Below are 13,675 nucleotides of genomic sequence, written 5' to 3' on the forward strand. Positions count from 1 at the left end.
AATTAGGCTTCGGTACCCGATAATTTTCAAAAAAAATTATTGAATAGGGCTCGCACCAAAAAAGGCTCCCACCGAATCGGACTCACCGAATAGTAGCAGACCCGTCTTGTACACCCCGTTCTACACTAGCTGGGAAGCGATGGCATTTTTAGAAATGAGGCACTGACGAGGGGAGTTTGCTAAGCGCCCAGTGAAGTTATTGATGATGCTCTATGGCTATGCTTTGCGGCTTGAGTGTGAGAAGTCGATTGTTTGGAGTTGCACATCTTTGTTCCAACGGAGGAGGATGATGACTTGACGAGTGACGTGTGCCCGATTGGTATGGGCAAGCTTCTCCACAACTTTAATCTTACTTGTTGTGTAGCCTTCTATGTTGAGCTGCAGGATGGTGGGCGTCTGAACTTATCAATTGCCCAGGGCTTGCAGCTGTGCCGTCCGGGTGGAGGCTCTTTGTTGGCAAGTTTCGTTTCTCATCTGCTAGTGTGCAGATGGTACTCACAGGATGGGGCATGACAAGCCACTTGTCCATTCCACGAGGTATGCTAAGAAGGATAAAGTGTTTGACTGTGTGTATTTCGGTTCTTTTTGTCACCCCAAATTTAAAAAAAGGCCATGCAATGAAGCACTTGCTAATAAGAATGTTTCTAAAGGCCTATGCATATTTTTGAATGTTTTCAAGTGACTTTTGTTTCAGCAGAATATATGAAAGAAATATCAAGGATTCTTATATTACCGATCATACAGATTTTATCCCCATACTCTTCATGAAATTGCGTGTTTCAAAACATAATTGCAGTTACACTAAATGAGGTGAAAATAGGGTAATAAAGTATTTTTGAAAGATCTTTGGTTACATTGTCAAACCTATATCACTCTAAGTAGTCTTTGCATTTCCTGTGGGGCTAAATAAAGTTTCAAATTTATTTGAAACTGGGCGTTTCACAAATTTTTTCTTAAAAAAAATTATAGACGCAAGTCGCAAGAGATTTCAAAGACTAAAATGGCCCTATTTTACTGCTATAGGTAAACCTTAAATGATTATTATACTGCAAAAAAAATTTATCAGGAGTTTTTACACAAAACCATTGCAAAAAAAAGTGAGCTGTTTTTGAATACCTTGGGGCGCCTGCGGCACCATAAAGCGCTACAAAATTAGTGCATGACTGCCCACCTCTGGTGGTTTCACATCTTGAGTTAAGCTTTCTGAAAGTTCTGTAATATTTAGGTGATAATTTTTAGCATATCAAAAACCTGCATTTGATTTTTTTCAGATTGATCTGGTGAGTGTACCGTACTGGTATTGTGACCTTGTTTTTCTTCGAAATGATTTCTACTTGTTTCACTGCTTTAAGATGGTTGACTTGATCTTTCAATAATTTATTCATACAATATTGAGTGTGTGCCCGACTGCTCGTGTGGTCTTGTTGCAAAGTCAGGTAGCAAGTTTTGCACTTGACGAATGATGACGAAATCTGCTGTTTAATGCTATGGCAAATACATTGTTATTGAAAATAAATCTTATCTTTCGGCTGTAATATTTTTGTTACGTTAAATAACATGCGGTTTTGTACACCAGGTGACTTCCTTACTCGGAGAGCTCTCGTTTGTTGAACAACTTTTTTCCTCCACCGCCAACCTTATCAATGACTTTCCAGACTTTGCACTGGCACAGCTTCAACACAAAGTAAATAACTTCAATGTCAACATTACACTTTTGACAATCTGATGACACGTGAGAAAACAGCCATCATGATTGGAATGTTTCAAAGAAAGGTTTTTTTATCATTGCTTTTTTTCATGTTTTGCTATACTGCACCCGCATTATTTTCAATCATTTCATGCTGTTTTCAATCAACAAACAGCTGCGTCGGCCAAAGTCAACTTTCAGTATAAAGCAGTTGAATAAAAGGTTTCTTGTCTTCTTCTTTGGGAAAACTCGAGATGAAGTATGAGTTAGCGCCTATGGCCAGTGGTCACTTGGCCATGTTTTACTACACAGTGTTGCTGGTCACTAACATGATTTAAAGGATATCTCCAAACCATAGGCTCAACCAATCTTTGATCTGCTTTTTTTGTTTTATTTGGTAGATTTTCTTATGTGTTTAACATTGTGAAGATATTGTATAGTCAAGTGGGGTAAAAAAAAATAGTGGGGTTATTGGGGTAAAAAAAAACACTTACCATCTCACATCTAAAATGAGTAGATATTCACTCAACTTTTTTAGTGTCTGTTTAACTGGTCTCTGCTCTCTGGTCTTACTTTGAGGGGTAGAGGAAAAAGATTGGATTTGACAAAGAAGAGATATGTTAAATAGAGTAAATATGGCCAGCAAAGACTGCAAAAAAAGGTTCGGAAGAGTTTATTAAAGGTTTTTGCTAAATTTTAGTGATAGGTAGTATGAATGCTTTAATGTTATATTGTGAATACTATGTTGTGAGGCTACTAGATGCAACAAAGACTGGGGCCTCCAAATGTTTGTGTAAATTATTATTGAGGTGTTTTTTTTACCCCAATAAAATTCGTTGATTCGGGGTAATTAAAAACAGTGCATTTTGATTAAATGATATGAGATGTTCTACTGGTGCAAATTAAGCAAAACTATCACAAGATGTATGTATCAGTGACAATCTGCTTTTATTCCGACGTTTCGTCAATCAGACACGACTGACTTCTTCAGGGGGCTAGACCAGGTAGTGACTACCTGTCTAGCATGGCAAAACACAGGACATATTGCTGAAAACAACTAAACATGCAAAATGAAAATTCAACTTCTGGACAAAAACTTATCGCGCGCAAAGTTTGAAATAAGTTAGAAAAAAAGGGGGGACTTAATTGCGATCAACAAGGAACTTAAATAACAACAAGATAGGAGAGTGAACGGCATGAGTCATGAATCGAGTTTTGTACGCACTACTGCACAGTTTTACAATCAGCATGAAACCAATTTAAAAAAACGTCAAATCAGCACTTACAATAGTTTTTTGTAGATAGCGGGAAAAGAAATGCCATCATTGCGATTCATTACATGAGGCTTTTGATTGATGAACATGCAACCAGTAGAACATCTCATATCATTTAATTTAATGCCTGGTGAACAGCCTCATTCAATTTTCAGTGCATTTTGATGTTGATAAATTGATGTTTGTTGGAATTGGGGATCCGAGGTTAAGGTTAGTGTTGTTGGTTAGTCCATCCATAGCGCAGATTGAGAGTACAGAGTGATCCATCGATCGATAGTGCACAACACATACAATCATACATACACAATTACACAAACTGTTGTTTTATTTCCTGTCTGTTGTTTTTTAGTTGTATGTTTATTCACAAGCTGCTGGTTGATTTTTTAGGATTCATGATCCGCAAAATTTAATCGCCCACTCGCATGTATACTGGCATGCATAGGCGACAACTTTTATTTTTGCACGGGGTGGCGGATAGTAAAAATTTGGCCACCTAAAAACTTTCAAACTGCATGTTTTGTTTGATTTTTACTAAGCGTGTTTCGTAGATGCAATTGTCTTTTCACACCTAATTTGTAGCTCGATAATTTACAAAGCACAGGAAGTATGTCGTGAATTTGATTGTTACGTTGCTGCTCTGACACTTAACATTTGGCAAAAGTATTTTTGCGAACAGCAGCTCTGTCAATGCAACTGTTAATCAACTGATCAAGTTGTAACCGTGAAGCTTCAGCTTGATAAACATTTAAAATTAGGACGTGGTTCAATCGCTGTTGCGTCATGGTAGATCGCAAGTAGGTTTTTATGCGCCTGAGTGCACTAAACGATCGCTCCGCCTCGCAGGTGGTGGAAGGCAACGATAAGTATATTTTCACAATGCAGACCACGTTTGGAAGCATTAATGAAATTGTTTCATTGCTTGCAAATAGATCAAGCAGTTGCGACATAGTTGCAAATCGGACAGAATGCTCCATCTTTGCATCTATCGTATTCTAGCCACGGGAATTCGCTCTCCCACGATTTTTGATAGCTTCTCCCTTCAACAGCGATTATCCTGCTCGTGATCGGTTCTTCCACTTCCCTGATCGTGCTAACGCCCTTTGGCAGTGGCACACTTTCGTTTCGTCACTATCATGCTGGCTGAAATCCTGACTAGACGCAACAAAAAATGACTCAATGGAGGGCTGCAATTTTGAACGCTTTTTCCGTAGCGTCTTTAAGCTGTATAAAACTGGAATGTCGGCGATTCGGCGAAAACTTTTACTAGACGTCTTTTCGTAATTTTTTCTATGATGTAACAAGCAACTCCTATGTCAGACCAATAAATTCCCGCCTCACAGTTTGTCACGCATTGACAGTTGACACGCAATATTACTGCATGAAGTAGATAACAAAGTAGAAATTAAAACATGAAGTAGATGACAGTACACTCCAATTGAAATCGGAAAATAATTCAAAATGCGAAATGTTGAGTAATTGAAAAAGGTTGCTTTTATTATTGGGAATTGGCAGGGGGTGTAGCTTTCCTCGAATAGAATCATGTAAACGTGTAAACTTGCAGAACATTAAAACTGCTACTTTACTAAGTGCACTGTTTAAATAAAACTCAAAAAGTTTCGAAAATTGCATTTTTTTAGTGAAATTTGAAAAAAGATATTCATTTAGGGGGTGGAGCTTTCAATCATCGAGATAATTTAATTCCAAGTATTTTATAGCTGTCATAATTTATAACGATATTATGAGCAGTTTAAAATTTTTCAAAACAGATTTTTGAGGGAGGCAATGGAAAGATCGTATTTTATTGATTAATAAATCCCATTGTAAACCAAACAAATGTAACAATGACTTATGACAAGTAACAAATAAAACGATCGCAACAACAACAAGGAAAAAACTCGTAGTCACGTGTTGCGTAATCTTCACGTAGCTTGCTTGATGTTGCGTGAGTATCATGCTTGTGACAAAAACAATCATTTTCTTCGCAATACTGTATTGGTTCACCTATTGCTTTACGTTCTCTTCTTCTTGCTTTCTCTTTGCTACTTGTCGGTTTGTTGTCATTAGTCGAATCCAGGGCTCACCACGTGGAGGTTGACAACTTGAGCCCCACTTGCTTTACGTTACTTACGTTACTTGAGACAACTTGCTTTACGTTGACTCGAAGCGAAAACCAATGATCAAAAAAAGATTTGAACGTCTGTTCAAATTACATTTATTTGCAGTAAGCATGGGGCATGGCCACCTGAGATGCGGCCTGATTTGTCACATTTTTCAGATTTTGATTACAGCTACTGCTAGTGCTTGACTGACATTTTTTTGAGATGTTTTTACTTTTTGCAGTTTCCTAATGACAAAAAACTTTTTTGTTGCCTTCGGGAAGCAGTAGCAAATGAGAAAAAGTAAGTTGAAAAACGCAAAATCAGACTGTTATTGAAAAGTAACAGTCTGACTAAAATCTACAAAATCAAATTCTCTTTGTTTTTCAACATGTGAGGATGTTAAAACCTATCGGCATGGCCCGTTTCGGCGAGTCCGATTCGGCGAGTCCGATTCGACTAGTCCGATTCGGCGAGTTCCCTATTCGGCGAGAGCCTTTTTCGGCGAGTGCCCTATTCGGCGAGTTTTTGAAATTTTTGAAAGGAAATTATCGGGTACCGTAGCCTAATTGCAATTGCCGTTTTTACATCGTTTTAGCGTCGCTAAACGTTGAAATCGTGCAGAAAGGAATAAAAATAAAATGTTTGAACTATTAAATTAAAATTCGTCATGTCAGTTCAGGTATTTTTATTTTTGACCATCATATCAAAAACAATACACGTCGACATAGCAAAGGTAGAAGCGACAAAACGCGAACGTTAAAACGTGCTTGAATTCGTCATGTCAGTTCAGTTGTTTATCTTTCTGATCATGATATCAAAAACAATTCACGTCAACATAGCAAAGGTGTAGAAAAAGGTAAAAGCGACAAAACGCGAACGTTAAAACGTGCTTGTGACCGAAGTAAGTTATTGAGTTGAAAGAAATTTGGCAAGGTTGCATTACCTTCAGAAAAATTTAAGATATGAAGGAAAAATAAAACATAGAATATGTTACAAAAAAAATAATGTTTATATATGTCTATAAGTTAGTACTTTTGAATAGTTAAAATCATAGGCGCCTAACTATTTTTTTGGCCGTGGGGGCGAAAGCGTGTTTCATCAGCAGCAACGTAAATTCAGCGAAATGTCACGCAGATGGATGACGTAATTATGTCGCCACACTAGGATTGCTTTTATTGCCACACTCGGAGTTATCGCTACGTTCGACCTACCGTTAATTATTATAAACAAAGCTCGACCAAAACACATGCTATGCGTCTGCGTTGGCTAGCGGTTGATGGACTGCGACTCTTTAAGCTAAGCGCAACATAAAGTTTAGCAACAAACTAGATTTATTAGCATGAAACAAGAGACGAAAAGGTTTACTAAAAGGTATACTGTGAATGGAATGAAAATACTAACTTGATCATATGCTTGAAAATATACCTGTTGAAAGCAAAATCATTCATGTTTACAGCAATTCAACAGCACGTCACCTTTAATAAATTTAAAAGTTGCTGACATCCGTAAACAGCCCTTGAAAAATAGTTACAGAGAGACGTTTGATTAAGTTTTTGACTTGACATTGCTCCCTTTTCACTACAATATCGCAACTTATGGCTGACCAGCTTTCAAGTTTCAATTCGCTGTAATACGCCCGTTTTCGTGTTGCAGATGAAACAAAAGATGCGCATATTCCCCGCCTTTGATCGGGTTTCTATGGCAACGGACGTGTGTGAGCCATGCAGTTTGCGCGAGTCCGTTGTTGTATTGATTATGCCGCTTGTGCGACTGTGGGCAGTGCGGTTTGTACCAGCCCTTGTTACGTTGGTTAGTGGTAACCTCGGGCCGAGACTTCAAGTTCATTTCCACAGCAACCGATTCACTGCGGCGACAATTCTCTGCAGAGGTTTCAACTTTTCAAAGCGACAGCGAGGCTGTTTGCAAGCGCATTAAGTTAAACGCACGCTGCGTTAACGTAGCAAATTATGTTGTTTTTGGGTGCATTCAACATCTGATGACATTGAATCGACGCAAAATGGTAGATTTTTGCTATGTCACAGGCAGCAAAATTAGTCATTTTTACATTGATTCAACGTCTGCAGACGTTAAATCAACGTAAAAATGATAGATTTTTTTTGTCTGGGGTGGGATTGTAGCATCGCTACTCGTTCTAGTGATTATTTACTGCGAAGCTGTTGCGGTTTGCATTTAAAAATGTTTTCCTGAGCACTGCCGATCGCTAGTTCATCTATTGTTTTATGTATCAATGCAGCATAAAAAGTTGCTCCCACGCGGAAATGTGCGTGGGGGCCTGGCCCCCACGGCTTAGGCGCCTATGGGTAAAATGATTAGTTTGGATCAACAAATGTGTGACCTACACTCCTACAGCTTAGATTGAAAGGAAATTATCGGGTAGGCTACCGTAGCCTAGTTATCCCGACCAGCAAAAATTTGTTCCAAGAACCCAGTTAGCCTAACAGTTCATTTTTACATTGTAGTAACAGAATGAAAAGGCTAACCAAATGTGTGGCCTATCGTTTTAACGTCGCTAAACGTTGAAATCGTGTAGAAAAGGGTGCTTTTGCTGACTAGGATACTTTGAAACTGAGAAACATTCACAGAAGCCCTACGATACGTTGCATTTTTAAGATAATGTATTCAGACGTTGATTCAATGTACAAATGAAATGTTATGCTAAATGGGTTCTTGGAACAAATCGTAGGGCTTTTGTGAATGTTTCTCAGTTTCAAAGTATCCTAGTCAGCAAAAGCTCCCTTTTCTACACGATTTCAACGTTTAGCGACGTTAACACGATAGGCCACACATTTGTTTAGCCTTTTCATTCTGTTACTACAATGTAAAAATGAACTGTGTTCTTGGAACAATTTTTTGCTGGTTGGGATAACTAGGCTACGGTACCCGATAATTTTCTTTCAATCCAAGCTGTAGGCCTCACATTTGTTGGTCCAAACTAATCATTTTAACTATTCAAAAGTACTAACTTAGTTATAGACATAAACATGATCTATTTTTTTTTTGTAACATTTTCTTTGTTTTATTTTTCCTTCATATCTTAATTTTTTCTGAAAGTGTTGCGACCGTGCCAAATTTCTTTCAACTGAATAACTTACTTCGGTCACAAGCACGTTTTAACGTTCGTGTTTTGTCGCTTTTACCTTTTTCTACACCTTTGCTATGTTGACGTGTATTGTTTTTGATATCATGATCAGAAAGAAAAACAACTGAACTGACATGACGAATTTAAGCACGTTTTAACGTTCGCGTTTTGTCGCTTCTACCTTTGCTATGTTGACGTGTATTGTTTTTCATATGATGGTCAGAAATAAAAACAACTGAACTGACATGACGAATTTTAATTTAATAGTTCAAACATTTTATTTTTATTCCTTTCTGCACGATTTCAACGTTTAGCGACGTTAAAACGATGTAAAAACGGCAATTATAATTAGGCTACGTACCCGATAATTTCCATTCAAAAATTTCAAAAACTCGCCGAATAGGGCACTCGCCGAAAAGGGCTCTCGCCGAATAGGGAACTCGCCGAATCGGACTAGTCGAATCGGACTCGCCGAATCGGACTCGCCGAATAGTAGCAGACCCAAAACCTATTGTGTCATCTGGGGAAAAGAATAAAGAAAGCGTAAAAATCTAATTTTTAGAAAAATTTATTTAAACGTTCGCCCAAAGTTAGAAAAACCTGGAAATTTCTGCAAAATGTGACAAATCAGGCCGTAATGCCGTATCTTTAGGTGGCCATGCAGTAAGTAATGTAACCTAAACGGGGTGGCTGCCACCCCGCCACAGCGGTTACGGGGTGGCGTGGCCACCCCGTAACCCCGTAAGTCGGCGCCAGTGCTGGCATGTATAAGTGCACTAGACACAATTTTTTGTCTTGCTTCTGTTTTTATTACAGAAATGAGACTTTGCGATTTTACAATGGGGTTGTTCCATTATATTTCAACAAATTTTTCAGCAATTTTATACCCTATGTCTGGAAAACTCAATTTTGTTGATTGATTTGGTAAGGGTTTGATATAATAATGCTAATAAAAAAAAAAAATTTGAAATCGGGCCACCTGGTGGTGAGATATTGAAGTTTTAATGAAATTTCATCTCTCGATACCGACGCGAGCCCCCAAAATAAAATTCTTAATTTTGGGAGTCGTACTCCACCTAAAAATTTGATGTTGGTGTCAAATCCTATGTTTTAAAGGTCAAGGAATCTGAATTTGAGGTTAAATTAAGGATAAATCCACAAGAAAACATTGTTTCTTAATATTTTTTATTTTAAGGGGGACTAATGGGGACCCCAAAATGGGAATGAAGGATTGAGTGAAAAGAAAAGATTATTTTCAGCATGTCATCTACATACCTTAAACCATTCACCAATATGATGTTTTTTGATTACAATTGTGATCTTCACAAAAATTTTCAGTTTTTAAATAATGCAACCTAATTTTTTCAAAATTATCAATTTTTTGTTTGAAGAGAAATATGAGTCAAGATAAAGATTAAAAACCACAATTTCTTGCATTTCTGCAAATAAAAGTTTTTCAGGTTTCAAACCAACTAATACAATTTCTTATTTGTGGGACTTTTCTTTCCAACAATTGATCTGGAATTTGGCCTACTATTTATGAATATTTATGAATTTAAGATTTGGATTAAGAAATTAGCTTTCAAATTAGGGTTTCAACAGACAGAACAACTCTAATCACACAATGCTTGCCTGTAACTGAGTACATTGGTTTATTGAGCACTAAAATTGATGATTTAACTGGTCATTCTTATATAGCCAAGAGTCATTCAAGTTATTTGAAAGACCGAAAGAGCATGCTGCAACCGGATGAAGCACTTACAAGTGCTAGGAGATTTTGCTGAAAATTTCCAGTTTGTTATTCAAGATGAAATACAGTCTTTTCATTGGTGTAAGGATTACTGCACTCTTCATCCTTTAGTTTTGTACTTTCGAAATGGCACAGAGGTACAGTCCCAATCCTTCTGTGCTATTTCAAATGATCTAATTCACGATACTTGCTTTGTGCACTATCTTCAAAAAATTTTGTGTAGTTATTTGGAATCCAATCTCCCCCAGGTACAACATTTGGAATATTTTTCAGATGGCTGTGCTGCACTATATAAGAATTTTAAGAACATGCTGAATCTTACATTTCACAAAGAAGATTTCAAAATCAGTGCTAGTTGGTCATTCTTTGATTCCAGCCATGGTAAATCTCCTTGCGATGGTGTTGGAGGCATTGTGAAGCGCCAATTACGAAGTGCAAGCTTGTCTCATCCAACAACAAACCAGATTTTGACAGCAGAAGCAGTTTATCAATATTGCCAAGAAAGCATAAAAGGCGTTACATGAATTCTTATTATATTTCCAAAAATAAATGGACTGATCACCGGCAACTATTGGCAGACCGTTTTTTGTTGGGGAAAACCATCCCAGGAACAAGAAGTTTTCACTGCTTTAGGGAACGTTCAAATATTACGTAACGCTTTTTTTCCGAATTTTTGACCCCCCCCTCCCCCATGTAACGCCAACGTAACACTTTTTTCAATCCCCCCTCCCCCATGTAACGCTTTTTCACTACGAATTCAGCACAAAAAACTACCATTCCGTAGGCTATTCGAAAGCGTTACATAACGTTTTGCTTGAACCCCCTCCCCCCCGATGTGACGCTAACGTAATGCTTTGCATAAACCCCCCCTCCCCCTCGAAGGCGTTACGTAATATTTGAACGTTCCCTTATTCCATTAGAGACCGGAATGATTGCTTTCAATCGAACATCTGATGATTCAACATTTGCTGGCAAATACTGCTTTTTCAGAAAAGCACGCAAGTACACTGCATCTGATGTTGCACCAATGACATATATAGCATGCAAGTATGACCACTGTTGGTGGCTTGGTTTAGTGGAAGAAGCAAGTGAAGAACATGCAGATGTGCTTGTCAACTTTATGCATGCCAGAAGTGGATCTTTACAAAATTTTATCTGGCCAACAAAAGAAGATAAATGTTGGATGGATTGCAATTCAATCATTGCAAAAATCAGTCCTCCCAGAACTCAAAATGCCAGAACATACAACTTTGACAAGGGAGAATTGGATAATGTTGTACAATTGTTTGCTATTATGACATGAGGTTTTAAAATGTACTCATAACCATTAACCAGTTGTATGTATGCGTATGAACCAGAGGCACCCCACGTTTGTTTGACCACTTAACACACAAAGCAGGGTTGTCGGTATTTTACCCAACCCAAAAAAACCCGGGTGGGTTTTTAAAAAAAAAAACACTTCAAAAAACCAAAAAAAAAACATAAACAAACCCAGAGCATCATATTTGTCCATTTTTTATCAGAAAATTGAAAAAACGAACCAAAGTACTACAAGGTACTTAAAACAAACTTCAAATTAGGACTTAAGGATGTGATTGTAAAGGAAATTTCCAAGGATAAATTGAAAACACAGTGGATATTTCTGTACACAAAAATCAAGTAATGCCACTTTGTACTACACTAAAACTCATTTAAGCAAGAAGGCCTCATAGTCAAACAGCCCTAGTGCATTATTTTATTGAGTTATGCCAGCATGTACTATGAGTGAGAAGTAAAACAGTAAAAGTAGTATTTGGTAAAAAGTAGTATTTGAGGTGAAATAAGCATGAATCTACCTTTTTTGCATCTTTTTTAAACAAAACCAGATAAAACCCAAAAAAACGGGTTTTTAAAAGAAAAACATACGGGTTGTGCTTTTTTAAAAAAACCCGGGTTTTTATCAACCCTGACACAAAGGCAACCTTTTTAGGGTTCAGTTTGCAAGTCTTTAGTCAGACTGGGCCACCACGACAGGTAGACTGCTTGGCCGTATTAGAAATCTATTTGAAGTGTCTTTCCCAAGGACACAACAAACATATTTTCAAGCTCTGGTATCAAACTGGTGGCGAGCCAGCAATCTTTCGATTACCATATCGGCACTCTTACCACATGAGCCAGAAGATGTATCAATGCAACAGAATCACTAGATGCTTATATTGATACTGGTACCATAAACTGTATCTTTTTTATTGTTGTGACATGCTGTACTTTTTAATTTGTAATTTTTGCTTTGTTGCCTAATGTTTGTGATTTTTTTTATACATTCTAGTTGGAAATGCCAGGTATAACTTTACATTTTTTTTCATGATCTTATCAATTGTAAAACCCAATTACTTATTAAAAAAGAAATATGCAACCTTAGTTATCGAAAAATATCTTTGTTCAAAAATTTCATACTGTCCTTCATTCCCATTTTGGGGGCCCCATTTATCTCCTTTAAATCTATAAAAACATTGTTTTCTTGTGGATTTATTATCAATTTAACCTGAAATTCAGATTCCTTGACCTTTAAAACATATGATTTGACACCAACATCAAATTTCTAGGTGGAGTATGGCTCCCAAAATTAAGAAATAAATTTTGAGGGCTCACGTCTGCCATCTAGTGATGAGTTTCACTATCTCACTAACCGGCTGTCCGATTTCAAAAATTTTTTTTTTGTTAGCATCAGTATGTCAAACCCTTACCAAATCAATCAACAAAAACAAGATTTTCAAACATAGGGTGTTTGGGGTTCGTTGAAATATAATGGAACAACCCAATGTGTATTTTAATCAAAAATGCATACAAAAATTGTAGGCAAAATTGTTTACATCATCATCAAGACCCATCCGGTCGGTTTCGACTATGGGTTCAGCATCTCTCACAGTCCTTGATATATGAGTTACACAAAGCTTCTTTCCTCTGGTGGAGATTGGAGAATCATTTACACTACATATGAAATCAATAGCAAAACATATAAAATCAATATTATAATAATAAAGAAGAAGAAGCTGCTATACGAGCAAGTGTTTTTTTTTACCCCATGACAATTTTTTTACCCCAAAGCCGGGGTAAAAAAAAATCAGGTATATATTTTGTGCATAATTCTCAAACCAGTTAATGGATTTAAAAAATTTCATTGGGGGATGATAGACATACATGGTCTGTATATTGTGACCAACTTTAGTGGTCATACTTGGTAAGCTAAAAAATCTAGGACAACCTCTCTGAAAAAAATTTTTTTTACCCCACTTGACTATATAAATTATAATTATTTTAACCTGATAAACAACACCTGAGTTTATTGACTCATACTTTTTTGCTCCCCTTTAAACAAAACTAGTCTGTTGCCAATTTAAACTTTCCAGATATCCTGTACTACAGTGCCACTTGCTGCATGGTCTCTTTTCTTTGACAGTGTAACTAATTGAGTTTTTTTCATTTCTGCAGATGGATTTGATTTGCATGTGGTACAATACAGCCTTTGAGCTTCTGCATAATTTCTCTTCAATTATGGAGATGCTGGACTTGAAAGAGTATAAACCATTGATAATGTATGTTTTGTTCTTGGTTTGAAGTTGCGTTTCTGTGGCTTATAGTAATATACTTACTAGTGACACGGCCGAGTGTCGGCATATGTTTCTGCTAGCCAGTGGTTTCTGATTTGGTAATTTGCGTGGTTGACTGGTAAAAGCGTCGAAAAGGTGTCAGCTTGATGCCCGGCGATAACACGCAACTGTAATA

General features: G+C 37.2%; 1 protein-coding gene across 1 annotated transcript in view; it reads left to right on the plus strand.

The window, feature by feature from the left end:
- Positions 1-13,675, plus strand: part of LOC145768970 (mitogen-activated protein kinase kinase kinase 4-like) — a 202,857-nt gene that overhangs the window by 38,762 nt on the left and 150,420 nt on the right. The window contains exons 5-6 of the mRNA XM_082580572.1: positions 1,577-1,684; positions 13,382-13,485. Of these exons, the coding sequence (XP_082436698.1) occupies positions 1,577-1,684; positions 13,382-13,485 (212 nt within the window). The remainder of the gene's footprint in view (positions 1-1,576; positions 1,685-13,381; positions 13,486-13,675) is intronic.

Source organism: Aplidium turbinatum, chromosome 4 (assembly GCF_918807975.1).
Source record: "Aplidium turbinatum chromosome 4, kaAplTurb1.1, whole genome shotgun sequence".
Taxonomy (NCBI): domain Eukaryota; kingdom Metazoa; phylum Chordata; class Ascidiacea; order Aplousobranchia; family Polyclinidae; genus Aplidium; species Aplidium turbinatum.